At 35.3% G+C, this 23,828-nt stretch overlaps 3 protein-coding genes and 1 pseudogene across 3 annotated transcripts; 3 read left to right on the forward strand and 1 right to left on the reverse strand.

Moving 5' to 3' along the window:
- Positions 1-100, forward strand: LOC127099210 (uncharacterized; annotated as a pseudogene).
- A 12,156-nt stretch (positions 101-12,256) lies between these two features.
- On the forward strand, positions 12,257-14,826 carry LOC127091860 (glutathione S-transferase L3). Its single transcript, XM_051030575.1, has 10 exons — positions 12,257-12,643; positions 12,739-12,810; positions 12,892-12,952; positions 13,053-13,139; positions 13,241-13,339; positions 13,441-13,540; positions 13,628-13,704; positions 13,814-13,921; positions 14,136-14,216; positions 14,316-14,826. The coding sequence occupies exons 1-10, from the start codon at positions 12,417-12,419 to the stop codon at positions 14,325-14,327; spliced, it is 924 nt and encodes a 307-aa protein (XP_050886532.1). The 5' UTR covers positions 12,257-12,416; the 3' UTR covers positions 14,328-14,826.
- Positions 14,827-14,925: 99 nt separating this feature from the next.
- Positions 14,926-16,794, forward strand: LOC127096509 (uncharacterized). The gene has a single exon (XM_051035069.1). It carries the CDS (start codon positions 14,926-14,928, stop codon positions 16,792-16,794), a length of 1,869 nt encoding a protein of 622 aa, XP_050891026.1.
- A 3,057-nt stretch (positions 16,795-19,851) lies between these two features.
- On the reverse strand, positions 19,852-22,653 carry LOC127091861 (CDP-diacylglycerol--glycerol-3-phosphate 3-phosphatidyltransferase 2). Its single transcript, XM_051030576.1, has 7 exons — positions 22,114-22,653; positions 21,933-22,030; positions 21,790-21,840; positions 21,522-21,635; positions 20,771-20,827; positions 20,593-20,678; positions 19,852-20,389 (listed from the first exon to the last, which is right to left on the reverse strand). Exons 1-7 carry the CDS (start codon positions 22,469-22,471, stop codon positions 20,269-20,271), a joined length of 885 nt encoding a protein of 294 aa, XP_050886533.1. The 5' UTR covers positions 22,472-22,653; the 3' UTR covers positions 19,852-20,268.
- Positions 22,654-23,828: the final 1,175 nt, after the last annotated feature.

Genomic DNA, 23,828 nt, shown 5'->3' on the forward strand with positions numbered 1-23,828 from the left:
AAACCATGGTGTGGGCAAAGTCTCATCATGTCTTTGTATCTTTCCCATGCTTCGAAAAGAGACTCGTTGTCTTTTTGTTTAAATCCGTTTATCTGGGCTCTTAACATAGCTGTTTTGCTTGGCGGAAAATATCGGGCAAGAAAAACTTTCTTCAACTCGTTCCATGTGGTGACTGAGTTGGAAGGAAGAGATTGAAGCCATCTTCTAGCGCTATCTCTTAATGAGAAAGGAAAAAGACGAAGTCGAATTGCCTCTGAAGTGACACCATTAGCTTTAACAGTATCAGCATATTGAACAAATACGGATAAATGAAGGTTTGGATCTTCGGTAAGATTTCCAGAGAATTGGTTCTGTTGCACAGCCTGCAACAGTGAAGGTTTAAGTTCAAAGTTGTTTGCTTCGATTGCGGGCGGAGCAATACTTGAATGCGGTTCATCTTGCGATGGAGCGGCGTAATCTCTAAGAGCACGAGCTGGTTCTGCCATCTCGGTTAAAGAAGGAAAAATGTTTTTGATATCAGGAAGGTTTATAGGAGGGAGATTGTTTTCAGCACGATATTCCCGAATTCGTCGTAAGACTCGGAGATATAGTTCGATATCGTTGATTCGTAAATAGAGCGGTTCGCCTTGAGAGCGAGTGCGTGGCATACAAATCAACGAAAGAAAGAATAGAAGGAAAAAGAAACCTTAGTCTCTACAGCGTAACGGAAGAGTTACGATATCGATTGAATAAAAGTCCCCGGCAACGGCGCCAAAAACTTAATCGCTCGACTGTGTGAGTCGAGAATGGGATACAAACTGCAAGTGCACAGTTCTATCGCGTAGTTTTAAAAGATATCGATCCCACAGGGACTTATGAATCGATGTACCGTTATCTAAGGTTACTACGTAAATCTAAGGTGAAAATGTTTGATTGTTTGGGGAAGGGAGCTAAGAGCTAAACTAATATCTAGATTAAATATCAATAAAACGGATATCGGTATGTAGTTCGTCAAAACTAGGGAATCAATTCCTTGTCGGTCTCTCGGTTTTAAAATAAATCGTTTCGACTAACTTTATTGGTTAAAGGTTTTATCTCAAACTCTCGCTCTGTTGAAGAAACCATGATCTTATGTTAATGTTGCTGTCACTTATAATTAAGTCAAAAATCATATTTTGAAAACAATAAAGTTGCAGAAACTCTTTTTAAGAAAATACTGACCGTTTTAAACACCCTTATCTCAAACTTTCGCTCTGTTGACTTAGGTTATACAATTAAATCTAAATGCTTAACTCTCGTCCTCACATTCAATCTTTAAAAATACTTTTTGGAAAAAGGTCAGAATTTAATTAATTCTAAAACTTGCTCTCGCCCTGAGATAGATTTAATGACTAACTTACACTGTCCAGTTAAAACCTCAAACTCTCGCTCTGTTGGTTTCAACTTCTTTATGTCTTTTACTTTTGTAAAAAATCTTGTTATTAAACCTGTAAGTTAAGACCATAAAAAGATTGATTCTAATTTTAAGTTTGAATAGACCGACTTAGTTTTGATCCCTCTTTCTACTTACTTTACATACCGATACCTAGGCAAATTAGCCAGACATGCTTACTAAATAATAATTATTATCATGCATACACAGACTCATTTCAGGCAGGCAATGCAAATAAACAATAGAATAAAGCATAAAAATTAAATAACAATTAAAGAACCTGAATGCGTAATACAATGGTCTTGAACACTCCACCACAAGCCGGTAGGATTTGTTCTTCGATTCTTCAATTAAACAGTAAATTAAATCAAGGAAATAAAAAAGACTCGAATATAACGTAAGGTTAAATCCGGTATAAAGTTGCCCAGTAGTTTCCGGTGTAGAAACTACTACGCGAAAAATATCTAAAAGCTAAGAACGGGGAAAATAAATTGCAAGGGAAAAAGAAAACAAAGCTTGCAAAATAAAATAAATAAAGTGAACGATGCTGGAAAGGAAGAAAAATAGGCAAAGGCGTGAAAAAATAAATTTGGCAGAGCTTCCGCAAGACTGAGCGTGCAAAAACTGTGTGTTCTTTTGGTTTGTGAGATGGCTATTTATAATAGCCTTGGTAACTGATTCCGTTTCTCCCATTCTTCAGCGTGGCTATATCCACGGCGTGCATATAGGAGACCAACTCCTTAACGTTATTCTTCAAGTCTTTCTGAGGGCGATACTTGCGCCAAAAAGGTAGTGGAGTTGCGTGACGCTCGTCACGCTATGTGTGACGTCCGTCACAAGTCTGTTTTGCGTGACGCTCGTCACGCACCCTGTGACGTCCGTCACAGGCACAGCGTTGATGACTTGTGCGCTTTGGGCTGGGCTTTGGCATTTGGTCATTTGTTTCCTTTTTATTGCTTTTTACACCTCTTTTCTCCCCTTTTTCACTTTTGCTTCAAAATGGGTACCTGATGTAAAATAGAAAAGAAATACTGCATAATATCTGATAAAATGGGATAAATTAAAGTAAATGATAATATAATCTAATTAAATTAAGTCTTAAAATGTGATATAATTTCGTGTTATCAATCTACACAAATGCCTTCTTATGATTCTTTACAAATGTCCACTCTTTGTAGTTATGGATTTGGAAGAGGTGTTCGTAATGGATATTGTGGTGGTTGTGGTCTCCATGGTAATACATAATTTCAAGTGTGCTTCAAATTTGGACATACTGCCACCAACTGTTATCATGGATTTAATCAACATTTTCATGCACTTGTTCCTCATGATTTCATGGGATATTCAACTTTTAAAATGCCTAAATTAACCCATATGTTTCCAATGATTTTCCCTATGGATCACCTAGACCTAATACACAATATATACCTAATACGCAACTTAGACCACCTTATATAATATCACCATACCCTCCACATATTCACATATCTCTCCATCACCCTATCTACAACCTAATTTTACGCTTACTGGTGTTACTCCTACCTCTTAAAACTCTCAGTTCCCAGACTCTAGAGCATCTTACCATGTCACTGATAACTCTCAAAATATCCAACATTGTGCTCCTTTTGAAAGTCATGACCATGTTTTCATAGGAAATAGTCTAGATATGCTTATTCTCTCTTTCAGTTCCTCTACATTTCCTTTTCCTTATAATCCCAATAAATCTTTTATTCTTGATAAACTTTTGGTTGTGCCATCAATTACAAAAATTCACATAAGTGTTACCAAAATTTCCAAAGATAATTCTATTTATTTTGAGTTTCACACTAACAAATGTTTTGTAAAATCTTAAGACAGTAATCAAATCTTGCTAGAAGGTTCAACGATGGATTCTATGCCTTTTCGAGACTACCACTCAAGTTGTTAACCCAAGCTTTCCCCTTGCTTAGTGTCTAGTTCTTCTAGTTGTAATCCATTACATTCTGTTGAATTCGTTCCTCACTCGTTGTCCCCCAATTCCCAATTTACATGGAATTTAAGGTTGGGGCGTCTCAATCCCAATACTTTGTATTTTGTATTATATCATTGTAATATTCCCATTATCAATAAATATATTTCTGAATTTTGTGTTTCTTGTTATATGTGTAAGGTATATCATTTATATGCTCCACCATCTCTCACTCATTACACTACATCTTTGGGACTTGTTATAGTGACCTATGGGGTCTTGTCCCTGTTTCATCCTCCATAAACCACCTATATTACATGAATCCACTAGGTTCACATGGATTTGTCTTATAAAGAATAAATTTGATTCTTTCCTTATTTTAAAAACAGTTTAAAGCTATGGTTGAGCTTCAATTTGGTCTCCTAATAAAGTAACTTAAATAGACTGGGGAGGTGAGCTTATACCATTTAGCAATGTTTCGTCTTAACTATGCATTATTATTAATAGATAATTTTCCTACATACACATCAATAAAATGGTGTGGATAAACGCAACCATATACACATTGTTGACCTTGTCCAAACCTTGTAGAGTCATGCCTATCTACCTCTAAAACATTGGGATCATGATTTCCTCACAATTGTCTACTTAATAAACATACTTTCCTCTGCATACACTAATTACAATACTTCCTATTTTTGTCTATTTGGCCAACACCTTGATTATCAATTTCTTAAAGTTTTTGGGCTTGCTTTCTTTCCTCTATTAAGACTATATCATTCCCATAAGTTTTATTTTAGGTGCCATGAAATACCTCTTTTTGGATATTCCACCAAGAACAAGGGTTATAAATGTATCTCTCCCAGTGTCTGTCTTTTCATATCCAAAGATGTTATTTTCAATGAATTTAGGTTTCCCTATAATGATCTATTTTCAAGCAAAACCCAGACCTCTAATATTTCCCCCAAGTTAGTGACCATAAGTATCATTCCATTAGTATTTTCCAATGTGTCTCCTCCTTAACACAATCGCAATCCCTCCCCCATATGTCTCTCCTATACAATCCAATATGTTTAACCATTCCCATATTGTACCAATTATCTCCCATGCCCCTACCTTCACCATCTACCATCAACTCACCATTATCAACTACTACAGTTCCTTCCCAACCTGATTATCCGAACTCAACCCCTATCCCACCACCTCCAACACAAAACATTCACCCTATGTAAACAAGGTCAAAATCTGATATTCATTTACCCTGCATGTCCCCTTCAATTTTCTCACTATATATGAACATATAACAACTAGACAAGCCCTTAAAGGTCATAATTGGCTCTCATCTATGTATGATGGATACCAAGTTTTACTTAAAACATTATATGTAGCCTCTTATCCCTCTCATGCCTCATAGGAAAGCCATATGTTATAAATGGATATTTAGGCTAAAAGAAATTGTTGACGGTACCATAAATAAGTACAATGCCAAGTTAATTGCTAAAAGATTTCACCAATTACATGGTTTTGACTTTCATGAAACACTTTCTCCTATTATAAAACATGTTACCATTTTCTTAATTTTAACTTTGGTTATCACTAACAAGTGGCCCATCAAGCTACTTAATGTCCCTGATGCTTTCTTAAATGGGATTATATATGAAGAAGTCTACATGGAGCATCCCATTGGTTTTATTTCCTCTTATCCCTCTCAAGTATGTCGATGACACACAACTTTATATGACCTTAAACAAGTCCTTAGGAAATGGTTTGAACGGTTGAAAAGTACACTGATTCAACTTGGATTCAAAAAATCAAATATGACTCATCCTAATTACCTACTCACTCAATTCTACAGTTGCTTTCTTTTTAGTCTACGTGGATGATATAATTCTTAAATATATTACTCAGTAGCTAAAAAGTTCAATTTTCTCTCAAATAACTAGGTGATTTGGATTATTTTTTGGCATTGAAGTCAGGTCTCATACTGTTAGACGAGTGCAACGATCTAGAGGGGGGGGGGGGTGAATAGATCACAAATAAAATTTTCTTCAATTATAATTTTGTTTTGAAAATATATACTATGACAAACGAAAACAGTTCTGAATCGACACTCGTCTATCCTGAATCATTATCAGAAGAATAAGATATGCATTTAAACTCTAACGAAACATATACTAATGATGAGAAAGTAAATCAATATGTTTTACAAAATAATCGTATGAACAATGTCACACTTTGTAATCAATTTCCAATGAATTAGGAAACAAAAATTAACACAAATAAGTTATCAAACACTTGGTGTGCAATAAATATCAAGCTAATTTTCCTTTGTGTTGAAGATATGAAAAACCAATTGCAATTGTTTAGATTGCAGTTATCTTTACAAAACAATTTGAATTAGTTTAACACAAACAAACTTATCAGTGTATCAAGTTGCACGCTTAGTAAATTATCAATGTATATATATATATATATATATATATATATATATATATATATATATATATATATATATATATATATATATATATATATATATAGAGAGAGAGAGAGAGAGAGAGAGAGAGAGAGAGAGAGAGAGAGAGAACACCAAGATTTGTTTAGGCAGTTCCTCAATTGACCTCAATATGGGTACGTATTTCCCCCAATTTCAAATAGAATTAAGATATGTAATTAACTTTTGCAAGAGTTGTATACAAGAAAAAAGTAGAAATCCAAACCCCCAAACCCTATGTTTGATATTGATCATAAATTATTCTCTCCCCTTGATCTTAAGCAATATCAAATGACCCAAGACTTCCAAGTCGATCCTTCAGTTATTGCCACTTCTTTGACAGAACCCTCGTTCTTCAAAGATTTCACTCGGTTGAATTCTCATTGCGAAATCTTGTACAAAACGCCCCCAAATCAATCCTTGATCTTGGAGAAAAAACCCTAATCTATTTTATCAATGAAACCTCCAAAGAATACTCAACCCAATTTGATTAAAACAATCCTAAATTGGACCTTATCAATCTAATCTATATGACACTTAACAAAAATGATTATGTGTCATTGTTAAATGTATGAAGAGAAAAGGTTGAAGATGATGAAAGAATTATTTGTATGTTCTTGGTTTCAAGGTTTTAGAAATGATGCATGAATGCATATTTATATGTATGTGTGTGTGTAGAAAAATAACAGACAAAATATATTATTAGCCAAAAATAACAAAACAGAATGTATTGACTCCAAACAAGTATGAGCCAATACATAAGCCTGAGAGTCGATGCATAGACTCTAGGAGTTGATACCTTTAATGCAGAAACATTTGCTTACAAAAATCTTCAGTAGGAGTCGACTCCAAACACGGATGAGTCAACTCATATGCAGTATGTATCGATCTACACCACATATATATCGATACATTGAAGATGAAATTGTTAATTTAAAAAAAAACCTTTCAGTTGGAGTTGATTCCAAACATGGATGAGTTGACTCATATGTATTATGTATCGACCCACACCACCTATGTATCGATACTTTTCAGGCATAATCTTTATTTTTAAAACTCATTCAGTATGTATCGACCCATATACTTGATGTATCGATCCATATACTTATATTTCATTAAAAAAATTGATTCCTTCACTATGTATCAACCCATAAACTTGATGTATCGATCCATAGACTTATTTTTCATGAAAAATCATAATTTTGACTTGTAATGGCCTATTAAATGATCAACCTGCTCAAGTAGAACAACCTGTAAGAGCAACCTGCTCAAGTAGAACAAGACCTGCGTAGGTCAGGCAGGATACGTCACTTACCTGAGAGATATGGATATCTCATAACTGATCAAGGTGATGTATTACTCATGGATCAAGAACGAAGATGAGCCTTGTGTCTACAAGAAGGTTAGTGGGAGCATGATCGTTTTCCTGGTATTATGTGACATATTACTCATTGGAAACGATGTCCCTGCCCTGCGACAAGTAAAGTCTTGGTTGGGGAAATGCTTTTCTATGAAGGACCTAGGTGAAGCAGCCTATATATTAGGAATCAGAATCTATAGAGATAGATCACAAAACTGCTTGGCCTAAGTCAGAGTACGTACATAGACAAAGTGCTGAGACGCTTTAATATGCATGATTCCAATGGTTATGTGTTTTGCTTAAACGGTGGCGTTGTGAGCTGGAAAAGTTCAAAGCAAGATACAGTTGCTGATTCTACAACTGAGGCCGAGTATATTGCTGCCTCAAGCGCAGCAAAGGAAGCTGTTTGGATTAAGAAGTTCATTAGTGAACTTGGTATGGTTCCTAGCATTGTGGATCCCATTGGTCTCTATTATGATAACAATGGTGCTATCGCACAAGCTAGGGAACCTAGATCTCACCAACGATCCAAACACATACTTAGGCGTTATCATCTCATTCGAGAGATAATAGATAGAGGAGATGTGAAAATATGCAAAGTACCTACACTTAACAATATTGCTGACCCACTGACAAAGCCTCTTGCGCAGCAGAAGCATGATGGTCATACTAGATCTATGGGCATCAGGGGTATGCCTGATTGGCTCTAGTGCTAGTGGGAGATTGTTGGTGTAAGTCCTAGAGGCCAATACTTTTGGTACTTGTATCGAATTATTTATTAATAATAAAAGGCTTTTTCTTTATTACGTTTGTTTAATAAAGTCCCTAGAATAGCTAGCCCGTTTAATGTATCAAGTGTGACTTGGTCATGAGATCACATTAAACATAAGGACACTATTCTTAAAATATCCGTAGTCGAGCTTTATTGTGAAGTGGGATAACATTAAAGCATTAAGACTATTATGTATATAGACTGATGATCACATCTCATAGATCATGGATAAGGAGTTATCAAGTCTTAAACATAGGTATGAATATTAAGAGTAATATTTATACTGGATTGACCCGCTATGAGAATACTATATAGAATGTTATGCAAAGTGTCATAAGTTATTCTCATGGTGATAATGGTGTATACCACTCTTCGACCTGAAACCACTATGGACCCTAGATGTAGAGTCGAGTGCTTTATTGCTGATCCAACGTTGTCCGTAACTGGATAACCATAAAGACAGTTGATGGGTACTCCACGAAGCATGCTGAGGGACATGAGTGACCTAGATGGAATTTGCCCATCCTGCATAACAGGATAAATGTCTATGGGCCCAATATTGAACTGGACAAGGATGACACGGTCTATGCCTTGTGTTCAATATAGACATAAGGGCAAAAGGGTAATTATGCACATAAGTATTATCACAGAAGGTTTTGTCAGATCACATGACATTTTCGTGTCTTGGGTAACAGTGATGTGTTGCTAGATACCGCTCATTGTTTATTATGTTAAATGCGTGATTTAATATAATTGCCAATGTCGCGAAAACCTACAGGGTCACACACAAAGGACGGATTGATGAGAGATAGAGTAACTAAGGAACACCGTAAGGTACGGTGCCCTTAAGTGAATTGTAGAACATCGTAAGGTACAGTGTACTTAAGAAGAATACGAAATATGGTAAGGTACCACACGCTTAAGTGATTTTGGGCATATTATAAGATATGGGCCAAAATACACTTAAGTAGGCTTTTAGCTTGAAGCCCACACAAGTGGTTCTATTTGTGCAGAAGCATTCATTGCGGTTGCATTATTTTCGTTCTCTCTCTCTCTCTCTCACACACACACACACACACACACACACACACACACACACACTCAAAGCCTTCATTCATACCAACTAGCACTGAGATTGAAGGAATCCGTTCGTGTGGACTGAGTAGAGACGTTGTCATCGTTCAACGTTTGTGATCACTCCGTAGATCTGCATCAAAGATTTGATCGTCACAAGAGATCTGCACCAAAGGTTTCCATCGTCACCAGAGGTAAATATTCTATCACTGATCATGACCATTCGTAAGGATCTCTATAGGAGAAAATTTTAATTTCCGCTGCGTTTTGGATCGCAATTCTCCTTCAGATTGAACTTCATAATCAAATGATCGTAAATTTGGTTCAGGGTGAGCTCTATACTTTAGCCCTAATATAATACATTGGTGGTCTTATAAGCGGATAGTTGTTGCAAGATTAAGTGTGGAGGTTGAAGCCTCACACTCATCATTCTGGAAGTTCTGTGGGTTTAAACTATCTTGCAAGAACTTCATATACCTATTTCTTCATCTATCATTCATTATGGCAATCAAAGTATTATTGTTATGGCTCACAAACTAATTTTGTGTGTTTGGACTTAGGATACGGAGATAAACTTCTTTTTTTATTTGAGAAAATGTCTTATCTAAACAACTTAAGTGTTGTCACATTCATAGTTGTTATAAGATTAGGGATGTCCTAACTAAACCTTTTTCCATTGACAAATTCCTATTCTTTTTGCTTCAAGTTCAAGGTGGTTTTCAAGGAAGTCTACCATGATCTTAAGAGGGTGTTAGATAAGTCAGTTTATAGTATACTATACATTACTAGCTTGTAATTTAGACATGTACTAGAATTAGTGTTAACTATTGCTAGTTTTTGTCAGCTAGTGTAACTATCCTAACATACTCATGTTTAGGTAGATGTTGCCACCTGTTCTAACAAAATGTTTAGCATGTGTCATAACAGAATTACTCCCTTCGTCCCACAATGAGTGATCCATTTGGAATAAAATAGTGTCCCAAAATGAATGATCCATTTCAATTTCCAATATACTTTTTACAATTTTACTCTCTAATTAATATCACTTTTACCATTCTCAATACTTGACAATGACATTTTAATAAAAATATCATTACCTCTCTTCCATTTATTCATTTTTCTTCATCTGTGTGAAATGGTCAACTAGATCACTCATTGTAAGACGGAGGGAGTAGCTAATGATGAGATATATATAATAAATGTTACTCCATCATTACAGATCACAATATAAATTCTATCTTTCGATCAGTAGAATTTTGATTTTTCCTCTCGATTTAATTTCACTTTAATAATACCATATCAAAGTGTATGTGATAAGAAATTAAATTGAACTGATTTTAATTTATTTTTTTAAATAACCACTTTTTAAAAATAAAATTCTCAATAATTATATTTTTAAAATATATATCAAAATAATCACTTTTAAAAATATAGTTTTTCTTTTAGAGGATGCGCCACCATGCACTTAAATTTTTGCTTTGGACTTCATTGATATGTGTAATGTCTATGACAATGGCACATGCATATAAACTTTAAAAGCATAGTACATCATTGTTTGTGGTAAGGGTGTTCGCGGTGCGGTTTGGGCGGTTTTTGCAATAAAAGTCACCCGAACCGCAAGAGAAAAAAGCATGCGGTTCGGTTTGGTTCGGTTGACTTTTAGAAATAAAACCAAATCAAACCAAACCAAATCAATGCGGTTTGGGTTGGTTCGGTTGGCTCGGTTTTTTATAATATTTTTATTGAGCCATATATACTCCTATAAATAACGACATAACTTTGTGTTTAGTCATTCATACATTACTAAATAACATCAAAAATCATCATATTTAGACAAAAACGTTTCGTTCAATATACAAAAAACCAGATTAGACAAAAGTGAAATAAAAGAGAAATATAAATAGTATCATAAAATAATATCAAAGACATTATAATAAAACATAAAAAAACATATGAGATGAGAGATTAGGAAGATGAAAAAAAGAACATAAGAGATGCGAGATTGAGAAGAAAAGTGCAATAAAAACGTAATTGGAAGAGAAAATAGTAACATAAAAGATAAAAAAGAAAGAAAATAATAGAGGACTTATTAGAATAGAATAGGAGAGACCTACATGGAAAAGAAGATGATAAGAATGTGTGATACTCCTATGAGAGATTTAAGAAGGTTGAAATTAAAACCTAAGTGTGATTAAGAGAAAATCGTTTGTAATTGTAAGGTTAAGGCATACTAGGTTTGAGGTTTGGGTTGGATGTGGGATAAGTGAACTTTGGGTTGTAACATAATGCGGTTTGGTTTGGTTTAGTTCGGTTTGCAAAATACAAACCGCAAACCAAACCAAACCGTGCGGTTTTATTAAAAAATGATCCAAACGAATCCGAACCAAATACGGTTTTTTGCGGTTTCGGTTTGATTTGGCTTGGTTTGCGGTTTTCTATTGGGTTGGTTTGGTTTTGAACACCCCTAGTTTGTGGTTTCTATATTGTATTTTAAGAGAACGCTTTACTAGCATTACATATAAATATTTGTCACATACAATGGTGTTCTGGGGACGAATTTCTTTTGTTTGAAAAATAATTAGTTTAATATATTTAAAAATATGGTTATTTAAGAATTTTTTTGAAAAATTAATTATTTTTAAAAAAAATCAACTATTTTATCATTTTATTATTATCAGGGTAGGCCACCAACACTACCGGGCTTTAATTTTTTTATACCTATTTATTTTGTTTTAATGAGTTAATTCTTTGAAAAAAATTCTTTAGATTATTTAACGTAACAATTAAATAATAATAATATTTGTTTAAAATGTGTATAATAATAATATTTATTTAAAATATGTATTATACAATTGATTAATTTAAAACCCACGCATGTAGATAATAAATATTTAAGTCCTCTTATGTAAAAGAAGGTTTGATATTTAAATTTACTTTTAAAGACTTATAAGAATGGTTTTTCTTTCCTAGAGTTTTTCAAGAAGGGATGTGAAGAGTACTTAGATAGGTTGATTTTACTATCAATTGAAGACAAAATGTTACACGAAACAGACTATTTGTAAAGTAGAAAAATAATTTAACTCAAAATTAAATTGTATAATAGGATGAATGTGGATAAACAAAACAAGTGATTGATATTTATAAATAAATAGTTTTAAAAAATATAAATGTCAAAAAATAAAATATCTCACCATACAAAATCACCTCACTCACTAAAAAAAATCTAGAGATAGTGCCATGGCCACACGTTCATAAGAAAAAGAAAAAAAAAAGAGAGAGTGAAACCAGTAATAGAGTAAGGAAAAACTTGGCGAAAGAGTGAGAATAATCAACATTCATCATCATCATCATCTAGAAATGGCCACTATATCATCATCTTTGCCAACAAATAATAAAACCATTTTCTCAGTATCAGCAAGACCATACTTTCTTGTTCCTTCTTCTTCTTCTTCTCTTCCTTTCATTTCCACAGCAACTATCATCCATTTCCACAATCATTCACGTGTCAATAAGCTTCACCTTCGGCAACGGTTTAGTTCTGTTACAAAATTGTGTGTGGTTCCACTGCCAACAACAACTGAATGGTATATGTTTCTTTATATACTCTTTCCTAAACAAACATGTTTTGTCCTTGTTCTTGTTATATCTAGCTTTGTTTTATATGTTTATTATGGTTTAGGGTTCAACAAGATCTTCCACCACCCCTTACTTCAACTTCACCTTCACCTTCTTTATTCGATGGAACTACCAGGTTTCTTTCTTATCCTCTTTTTCACCTTACAAATGAAACTCATGTTTTGAACTAATTCCTTATTCATTCTTGTGGCTCAAGATTGTATATCTCCTACAAATGTCCCTACGCACAGCGTGTATGGATCACACGTAACACTAAGGTTAGTTCTCCTCTGAAAAAAGGTGTGTCTGCATCAATGTCGACACCGACACTTGTGATATGATGGTAACAGTAACAAGATCTCTATATCTTGGATGCAGGGATTACAGGAAAAGATACAGTTAGTTCCCATTGATTTACAAGACAGACCTTCCTGGTATAAGGACAAACTCTACCCACCAAACAAGGTCCATACAATATTTATCCTTCTTTCTTATATATTTGTTTTGAAAAGTCAAATATTGCTTCATTCTAAAGAGTGTTTTTTTTAATGTACTTCCAAGTTTAGGTTCCATCTCTTGAACATAACAATGAAGTTAGAGGAGAGAGTCTTGATCTGATCAAATATATTGACACTCACTTTGAAGGACCTTCCCTTTTTCCTAATGTAATTAAGATACATCATTTTCATCTTCACTTTTGATGTTTATTTTCAGGTTTAAAGTGTAAACTAAAAAGGTTTATTGTGTCTCTGATATAAATATATAGGGTTCTCCTGATAAGGAATTTGCTGACGAAATGATATCTTACACAGATACCTTTTCCAAGACAGTTGTTTCTTCTTTTAAAGGAGATGTAACTGAGGCTGGTAAAATGACACTTTCTTTCTTCAATGTTGTTTTTGTTACATATAAAGAGAGAAAAATAATAAAATGAATGTGAAATCTTGTTTTAGGCACTGCTTTTGATTACCTTGAGAATGTTCTATCCAAGTATGATCATGGACCTTTCTTCCTTGGCCAATTCAGTTTGGTGAGTATACTTATCTTGATTTGTGGTAATGGCAATGGCAATGCATAGTGTATATTGCTAGTATATTTTTAGATTGAATTGAAGTTTTCAAGAGTTTGTGTTATTTCAGGTAGATATAGCATATGCTCCTTTTATTGAAAGATTTCAACCTTTTCTAATGGATGTGAAAAATTATGACATTACATTGGGCAGACCTAAACTGGCAGCATGGATCGAGGTAGAGCAAAGTAAAATCCTACTTATTTATGTGTGCATGTAAAATATTTGATGGACATCTCATAGAACGAAAACACTTTGAAAGAGTATATATATATATATATATATGTGAAAGAACTTCCTAACTCAAGGTTGAAATATAACAATTATAGAAGTTTACCAATAAACTTGTATCCTGAGCTATACTCAAGAATTCAATTGTGTTCTTACTACAGGGAATAAACAACATTGAAGGCTACAAAATAACCCGTTCTGATCCCAGAGAGCTTGTAGAAAGCTACAAGAAGCGCTTCCAGGTATCATAAGGCTGAACTTTACTTGACTAAATGGAGTACATTGTTTGAATTAACAATGCCACTCAATTGTTGTGATCCTTGATCCATTCTTATCTGCAGGTCAATACATGAATACAATGTTTGGCATCATAGTACGAGTCAAGAGTATCAAGATTGATCAGAAAAACAGTGTCTAAGTGATAGTAAATTTCAAGATTGTTTAGAAGATCAGAAAATCAAGATTGTTAGGACATTTGTAGTAGTAAATTTCACTGAATAATGAAAGTTTGTCTGAATTATTTGAGTTGATCTACTAGCATACTGATAGAACAACTACTATTGGGCCTGTTACTAATGAAAGGCCCAATCCTGTTGTATGGAGAGTCTATGTTCCCAGGGGTAAGAAAGTGGGGAACAATTCTGTTAGTGACGTGGCAAAGGAAATCCCTGATTCTTAGGAAGGTTGTTAGTAGTGGGAGATATATGGGAGAGGGTGGTGTTTGTTAGGGTACGCACGATTATTGCTGTCATTTGTATTAGGAGATTGTATTCTCAGGAGGAGCTCTGCTCTGGTTATACACTTTAGCTATTTACCTTTCCATCAAGTAATACAAAAAGACAATTCATTTCACCATTCCTTTAAATTGTTTCGTATATTTTTTCTGCTAGTTCTATCATTGGTCCGACCTACCGGATTTTCGAGAGGTACCAGTGAATTCTTGTCCAGTACATGCCACCTAAGTTGTCAGATCGAATGGAAACAGTAGAAGAAAGGCTCTCGGAGTTGAGAGATTTTCGTGAGATGATGATGCAAGAGTTTTGTGATACCATGATGAGTGAGTTTACGAAACTGTGGGAGCGACGACAGTCGGTGGAACGACCTACGTTTTCGGAGGAGTCTGTGACAGAGTATAAGATGGCGGTGAAGAAGGTGGAGTTACCATCGTTTGATGGTGACGATCCTGTGGGTTGGGTCACACGTGTTGAGACGTATTTCGAAGTTCAGGGTACATCGGAGGAGGTGAAGGTCCGATTGGCAAAACTAAGCATGGAAGGAGCAACAATCCACTGGTTCAATTTGTTAAGGGAGACGGAGGACGATTTGACGTGGTTGAAGCTAAAACAGGCTTTAATTGAGAGATATGGGGGAAGACAAAGCGATAACCCTTTTGAGGAAATGAAGGATTTACAACAGACTGGAACGGTTGACGAATACATCACCACCTTTGAATATGTATCGTCGCAGGTAGGGAGGTTATCGGAGGAGCAGTACTTGGGGTATTTCATGGGAGGACTCAAAACGGATATTCTTCTGAGGGTTCGAACAATGAATCCACGTTCACGGGTTCAGGCGATGAAGATCGCTTGTGATGTGGAGACGGAGATGCGTGGGTCGTTGTTGTCAAGAGTAAGTGCTGGTGGGCCCCGTAATTGGAAGGGAAGTGGGTCAGGAGGATATGGGCTTAGTTGGAAAACAGGTTTTGGGTCTCAACATAACCCAGGTTCGACCCGAGTGGGAAATGGGTCTACTAATTATTCTGCTGGATCAGTGCAAAGTAAAACGGGTTCTTCACCATTTAACCCAAATGGGAATACGAATGCAAACACCAGCACAGACAGATCTAGAGGTGACGAAGGAAGGAGATATGGAGGAGAACGCAACCGTGGCCTCAAGCACTTGCCGTATTCTGAGATGATGGAGCGAAGAGCACAAGGGTTGTGTTTCCGATGTGGAGAAAAGTATCATCCTCTTCATCAGTGTGCTGAGAAACAACTCAGGTTGGTGATTTTGGAAGATGATGAAACTATTAATGAGGAAGGTGAGGTGATAGCCATCGAAGTTAAGGAAGATGAGGAAGAGGTGCTAGATTGCAACTCTATAGGGTTATTTGGTATTACTGAAACAAACATTAAGTCGAACAATACCCCTCCTACCACTTTGCGCCTCCAAGGAAGCTTGAAGGGGGTCTCAATTATGATTTTAATTGACAGCGGTGTCAGTCACAATTTTGTCTCACCTCATGTGGCCGCTGCTTTAGGGCTAAATGTTGAGCAAGGAAGATCAATGGGAGTGAAGTTGGGTGATGGTCACAGAGTATCGACAAGAGGAAGATGTAGAAAATTGGAGGTGTGTTTGAATGACTTTACCACCAGTGTTGATGCTTATGTCCTCAAATTGGGTGACCTAGATATGATATTGGGGGTGGCTTGGTTGCAACGGTTTGGAAAAGTAACTTTTGACTGGGAGAAGATGACCATTAGTTTTCTATGGGAAGGAAAAAGGGTGGAATTACATGGTCAATTCTTCATTACCAAAGAGGTGTCAACCAACAACATATCTCATGCATCGATGAACTCCTTGCACAGTTTGTTAGAAGAAGAAGTGGTACCAACAAATGAAGTACAGGAACTGTCAGAGGTGCAAAAGCAGGAGCTTAATGAATTATTGAGAAAATTCAAGGGAGTTTTTGAAGAAAATATAGGGCTATCACCTAAACGAGAAATTAATCATGCCATTGAGTTACAAAAGGATGTTGGACCAGTAAGCGTAAGACCGTATCGTTACCCTCATCACCACAAAGAGGAGATCGAAAAATAAGTTTGGAGTATGTTAAGTCAAGGTATCATTCGAAACAGTTCAAGCGCATTTTCAAGCCCTGTCATTCTAGTAATAAAAAAAGATAGCTCATGGAGGATGTGTATTGATTATAGGGAGTTGAATAAAGTTACAGTTACAGATCGCTACCCGATACCGGTGGTGGATGAATTATTAGATGAGTTGCATGGAACCGAGTATTTCTCCAAACTTGACTTGAAATCCGGTTATCACCAAATCAGAGTGAAGGAAGAAGACGTGCAAAAACGGCATTGCGGACTCATGAAGGACACTATGAGTTTCTAGTAATCCCCTTTGGATTAACAAACGCTCCAGCTACCTTCCAATCCACCATGAATCAGATTTTTAAGCCATATCTTCGCAAGTTTGTCTTAGTTTTCTTTGATGATATTCTAGTCTACAGTAAGGGGTGGAAGGAACATTTAGCACACTTGTCCCAAGTATTAGAGATTTTGCAACACCATTGTTTTGTAGTTAACCAAAAGAAGTGCAATTTTGCTAGCAGGAAGGTTGAATATTTAGGTCATGTAATATCTAAACAGTGGTGGCAGTGGATCCAGCAAAAATTAATAGCATTTTGGAATGGCCAGTTCCTCATAATGTCAAAGGGGTGAGGGTTTTTTTTGGGGCTGACAGGGTATTACCGGAAATTCATTGTGGGTTATGGTAAGATAGCTAAACCGTTAACGGAGTTAACCAAGAAGGAAGGGTTTCATTGGGGACCAGAAGAGTTGAAGGCATTTGAGAATCTAAAAAGGGTTATGATTCAAGCTCCAGTTTTAACCCTTCTGGATTTTGCACAACCCTTCGAGATTGAGTGTGATGCATCCGGGAGAGGAATAGGCGCGGTACTGATGCAGAAAAAGAAACCCATGGCTTACTTCAGCAAAGCCTTATCTAAGAATAATTGGAGTAAGTCGGCGTATGAGAAGGAGTTGATGGCATTGGTGTTGGCCGTTCAACATTGGCGTCCTTATTTTCTGGCCGTTCAACATTGGCGTCCTTTTATTCCTTATTTATTGGGTTATCATTTTGAGGTAGTGTACAAACCCGGGCCAGAAAATAAAGTTGTTGATGCCCTTTCAAGAATGCATGAAGAAGTGGAACTAAAAGGAATAATGTCATTCCCAGTATGTATGCAGGAGCATCGTCATTCCCAGAAAATAAAGTTGTTGATGCCCTTTCAAGAATGCACTCGGGGTTTTTGCGTACATATCGGAGATTAGTTGGTAACCTCTATTATGTAGGAATGAGGAAGTCAGTTCAAACATTTGTGCAGAGTTGTGACGTGTGCCAACGTCAAAAGTATTCAGCATCGTCACCCATGGGTTTGTTGCAGCCACTGCCAATTCCGGAGAGAGTTTGGGAGGACATCTCAATGGATTTCATAACTGGTCTTCCGAAATCACAGGGGTATGAGGCTATTTTTGTAGTAGTGGATAGACTATCTAAGTATGGACATTTTATTCCCTTAAAGCATCCATACACAACAAGAAAAGTGGCTGAGATTTTTACCATGGAGGTGGTGCGTCTCCATGGTGTTCCACAATCTATTGTTAGTGATCGTGACCCCTTATTTGTTAGCTTATTCTGGAAAGAGTTATTCCGTTTGCAGGGGGCTATGTTGAGTATGAGTTCTTCATATCACCCGGAGACGGATGGGCAAACAGAGGTTGTAAATCGGTGCCTAGAAGCATATTTTTGTTGTTTTGCATCAGAACAACCGAAGGAGTTGTCACAATGGATTCCGTGGGCCAAATTGTGGTATAATACCACATTCCATGTGTCTACGGGTACGACGCCATTTGAAGCGGTGTATGGAAGAAAACCACCTACTGTGGTGAGATTTCTACAGAGAGAAACTAAGGTAGAGGCAGTGGCAGCTGAGTTGGTTGATTGGGATGAGGTTCTACGTCAATTGAAGTATCATTTGACTCAGGCTCAAGAGCAGATGAAGAGATACGCGGACAAGAAAAGAAAGGCTTATTCATTTGAGGTGGGTGAATGGGTATTCTTGAAGCTCCGACCCCATAGGCAACAAACAATCTCTCGAAGGATTAATCAGAAACTTGCTCCACGGTATTTCGGACCTTTTCCTATCCAGAAAAAAATATGAGCAGTGTCATATAAGTTGAAATTGCCTGAAGGAAGATGAGTACATGCGGTGTTTCATATATCTTAACTTAAGAAGGCTATTGGGGAGTATGTTGCTGAACCTCAACTACTGGAAGGGCTCGAGATAGAGCCAAAACACTTAGAAGAACCGGAAGAATTGTTGGCTTCAAGACCAATTACAAAAAATGGACAGCGGGTGCGACAATGGTTGGTGCGTTGGAAGGGAAGAGCTGTAGAAGACACAACTTGGGAGGATGAGTCAGTTTTAAAAAGTCAATTCCCTTCTCTCAGCCTTGAGGATAAGGCTGTTGTTCCTGGGGAAGGTAATGATAGAACAACTACTATTGGGCATGTTACTAATGAAAGGTCCAATCCTGCTATATGAAGAGTCTATGTTCGCAGGGGTAAGAAAGTGGGGAACAATTATGTTAGTGACGTGACAAAGGAAATCCCTGATTCTTAGAAAGGTTGTTAGTAGTGGGAGATATATGGGAGAGGGTGGTGTTTGTTAGAGTACGCATGATTATTACTATCATTTGTATTAGGAGATTGTATTCTCTGGAGGAGCTCGAGCTTTGCTCTGGTTATACACTTTAGCTATTTACCTTTCCTTCTATACAAAAAGACAATCCATTTCACCACTCCTTTAAATTGTTTCATATATTTTTTCTGCTAGTTCTATCACATACACACTTGTGAGAAGTGTTTAAGTGTTTACGTTGTAAATACTTGATCAAACTGATTATCCAAACATATAGTCTAACCGAAAAGAAACAACTTCAACTTCCTGATATCCATACTATCTAGTATACTTGATGTCGGAAAGTGTTCGAGTTATAGTTTGTTCAAATAAAACTTATCTACCCAATCGATCAACACTTCTCTATGCACACTGTAGCTGCAAGAGCGCGTCTAAAACAGACATACATATTAACCATAAATGCATTGAAATTAACTGATAGTGTGCTTATACTTGTATATAATGAATAAAAATAACATAACAGAAGAAAGGTAATTGAAAAGTAAACTAGGGTCGTATAATAATTCCTGTTTTGAATTTTCTCAGGTGCAAAGTTTAAGAGACTCCAAAATCCAGCTGTCTTCTTTCTTTCTTTCATTTTACGAACTAGAATAACAGGACAAAAAATGTGTGCGGATGATTTTCAGGAATAGGAGAAATGGTGCTGTCTAGTTAGACATTGCACAGAATAAATATTACATTTACATGCCCCCAAAAATGGAGCTCCCTTTCGAGACATCGGTAGTATGGTAACCTACAAGAGAATTGGAGCCGCAAAAAATTGGATATATATATGTGAAATACATGGAGCATGAAGTATGCTACCTCAACAACACCTTCCAAATTTTCCTCATATATACAACCAATGACCATAAAGCAAGCCCTGCTGAAGTATAAAGCAAAGCAACACCAGATCCCACTACAAAGACAGTTCCTCCATGACTGGAAAAAAATCGAGAAAATACAGAAAATCCCATCAGTCGATGACAGCTGAAAACAAGACTAAGCATTACGCACTTGTAGTTTAGAGCAAGTTATTAGCTAAAAGATAACTGAAGTATAAGCTCGTGTGTTTGAGGAATGAGTTTTTTCACATAATTTTTCTTTTCATAGAATCTCTAATCTAATACAAATTAAACTTATACCTCGAGTCCCGGGTGGCGAGGAGGATGGCTAACGCAGTCATCTGTGTGGCTGTTTTCCACTTCCCCAAGTTATTAACAGCAACTGCCTATTATACCAAGTTTCATGATATAAGCTCATAACTTTGTGCTAATACCAGCTAGTTAATTCAATTTCAAGTGTACAGAAGATGAAACAAACCTCTAAAAGCTTACTATCCTGGGAAGCGGCCCATTCCCTGACAGCAGACATGGTAATCTATAACATGAAAAAAAAATTATAAGGTATCTGATTTGGTCACTAATGCAAAACCAGTAAATCAGGGCAAAGTATGATGTCTCAAAAGCATAAGGAAAATACACGAGTATGGCTAATTTACCATATAAATATGGATCTCAGTGAGTCAGAGAATTAAACTTTTGGGTAATTATATACTAATTATGCATCATCAACATGCCAAAGCAAAATACAATTACAGGTATATACACAAGATGGAAACAAAATGTCACCCCTAATTAAACTATCAGAGATTTCGCTCCCAGAGCACCATAGATTAAAACAATAGATCATCAAATGCTTGAAAAATCTCCATTCCCACACACAAACTGATTATCTAACCCACCTTGGCTTTGGCCCAGTTCATTCAGTAGTGTGAAAAATAACATCATTAGTAATTCTTATTCTTTGACTGTTACAGTGAACACCAGTTTAATTGTAAAGGTAAGTTGGTGTAGTAAGAGTTCATTCATTAGTACACATAAACACATTACAAACAAAACATCAAAGAACAAAATATGAAAAATGGAACAAAATATAGAAATATAATAATACAAAACAATTAAGATGCATGAATTTAGTGATACATGAAGAAGGACCCTCACACAGTTCCCAGTGATGTAAAGAAGAGCTTATTAGTAAAGCATGCATTAGAAGTCAGATAAGCATTCATTACCTCTCTACCAATGATGGCAATGGCAGGTATCGGTAGTAACCAGGGTGCTTGTGCAAACAAACCAACATCCAAAGGTCTAGTACATAATAAAACCAATGTGGCAGCAACCATAAGCTGCATTGAGTAGAACACATGCATGTTTAAACATGATTAGTTTCAATACAAATTTTCTACTTTTAGATTAAATTTTCTACTTTTAGATTCCTTAACATGCGCCTTTCGGTATGCAATTGCAATTGCATCAAAAGTTAAGAATTGGAGGAAATACCTTATCAGCTACAGGATCTAAGAATGCACCAAATGAAGATTTTAAATTCATCTGCATTGCAAAAAAACAAATTTAGCAAAAGAAAAAAGTGACACAAGAAAAATATAGGGTTAGTTAGTGGTGTTTGAAATGAACTGAATAACCTTGCGAGCAATGTAACCATCAAGCCAATCTGTAACAGAAGCAGCAATGAAGATTGTGGTAGTAGCTACTGTTCCTTGCCAACCGTCCAAATAGAAAGCTACACAGAACACAATTATGTACAAAAATAGATAAAATTGAAAATGAAAATGTTGCAGTGAGCGGAATAGGGGAAACACTTACTGGCAACAAGAAGCGGCACGGCGGCGACACGGCCAAGAGTGAGAATGGTGGGTAGAGTGAGCAATTTGGAAGATTGTGGTTGTTCTTGTTCCTGTTCTGGTTCTGGCTGTGGTGGAACGGTAGAAACTAGGGTTTTTCCAGAAATCCCCAAATTGGCGGAGAAAGAGGGGGGTTTATTGGAAATTGGGAATTTAGTTGCGGAGGAGGTGTATCTGAAGCGTTTGTGTTGGTGGAAGTTTCTGGAGGTGAAGGAGTTTGAGAATGAGAGGAAGAGGGGTTTGACGGCGGCGGTGGCGGCGGTTGATGGTGAACGGACGTAGATAGAAGCGGTTGCGGTGAGTTTAAGAGCCGACATCATCGATCACTAATAACAAAAATCAGACCAATTAAACCATATTGTTTATTCTAAATTCTCTGCAATTTTTTTATCACGGAAACTACAAGAAAATGGAAATTTAGCAACCACTTATTCTCGAATACTATGTTTGGTTCAACAGAAGTCAAGGGAAGGGGAAGGGACGCGAAGGAAAGAGAGGTAATTAATTTAAATGTGTTTGGTTAATATATATATATATATATATATATATATATATATATATATATATATATATATATATATATATATATATATATATATATATATATATATATATATATATATATATATATATATATCTTTGGTTTTGAAATTAATTTATCTTTTTATTAAATAGGAGTAATTATATGTAATAATAGTTTTGAGTATATTTTATGAAGAGAAAAGGGAATATATACTATGTCAATCATCCCTAAATATATATTCTACCATATTACATTTTTATTTTTAAATATTAATATGATATAATTAAATATTAAAATTATATTGATAATAGTATAAAATTATTTTATATTGATATAACACATTTTATCAAAGAGAAAACAAAATATCAAATATAAATAATATAAATAATCAAAAATAAAATATTTATTATTAAAACAAATTAAAAAACATGAAAAAATGAATCATAATACAAAAATTAAGAAAATAAAACAATAGGAATAAAATAAAATAAAATACATAAACAAAAGAAAGTATAGTTATAATAATAAAAATATTATTGTGTGAATTTAAGAATAAAAGTGATCGATTTAAAAAAAAGTAATTATTGATCGTATCATATGAGGTAGAGACTTCACGTAGAATCAAATATTTTTGTCGCATGAAAAGAAGAAAAGCAATAGGATATAAAATCTAAAATTTTACATTCTGTTAGAGATAAATTATTATTTTTTAAATAAAAATTAATTTAGTTAATATAATAAATTATATTTTAATATTTATTTCTCTTCCTAAAAAAAACTCTAATTCAAGAGAATAAATATCACTTTTTGAAAAATTCTGATTCACTTCTCTTTCTTCCTCTTCTAAAAATTTAACCAAAGACTATTTTATTTAAAATATTTCATCTCTCCCCTTGTTTTCTATCAAAAACTTTCAACGGGCTTTAAAGGTAAATAACTTTTTTATCCTACAACTTTTTTTGAAATAAAGAGATGTCTGTAAACTTATTTTTTTTAGAAAATTATTTTTTATAAAATGTTTAAATCAGTCTTTTTTTTATAATTTTGTTTATCGATGTAATTTTTGTTTTTTATTCTTTTTTTAAAAAAAATAAGAAGAATATTTTACCATCTAAGTCAATAACTATTCTGAGACTAATACATAAATTAATTGA

This window comes from Lathyrus oleraceus, chromosome 6 (genome assembly GCF_024323335.1).
Source record: "Lathyrus oleraceus cultivar Zhongwan6 chromosome 6, CAAS_Psat_ZW6_1.0, whole genome shotgun sequence".
Classification (NCBI taxonomy): Eukaryota; Viridiplantae; Streptophyta; class Magnoliopsida; order Fabales; family Fabaceae; genus Lathyrus; species Lathyrus oleraceus.

Coding starts and splice junctions, on each gene's coding strand:
- LOC127091860 (XM_051030575.1), top strand. CDS start 12,417: ATGGCCACTATATCATCATCTTTGCCAACAAATAATAAAACCATTTTC. Junction 13,140..13,240: donor AACTCTACCCACCAAACAAG/GTCCATACAATA, acceptor TTCCAAGTTTAG/GTTCCATCTCTTGAACATAA. Junction 13,541..13,627: donor AGGAGATGTAACTGAGGCTG/GTAAAATGACAC, acceptor ATCTTGTTTTAG/GCACTGCTTTTGATTACCTT.
- LOC127096509 (XM_051035069.1), top strand. CDS start 14,926: ATGCCACCTAAGTTGTCAGATCGAATGGAAACAGTAGAAGAAAGGCTC.
- LOC127091861 (XM_051030576.1), bottom strand. CDS start 22,471: ATGATGTCGGCTCTTAAACTCACCGCAACCGCTTCTATCTACGTCCGT. Junction 21,841..21,932: donor ATGGTTACATTGCTCGCAAG/GTTATTCAGTTC, acceptor TTTGCAATGCAG/ATGAATTTAAAATCTTCATT. Junction 20,679..20,770: donor AGGATAGTAAGCTTTTAGAG/GTTTGTTTCATC, acceptor TTGGTATAATAG/GCAGTTGCTGTTAATAACTT.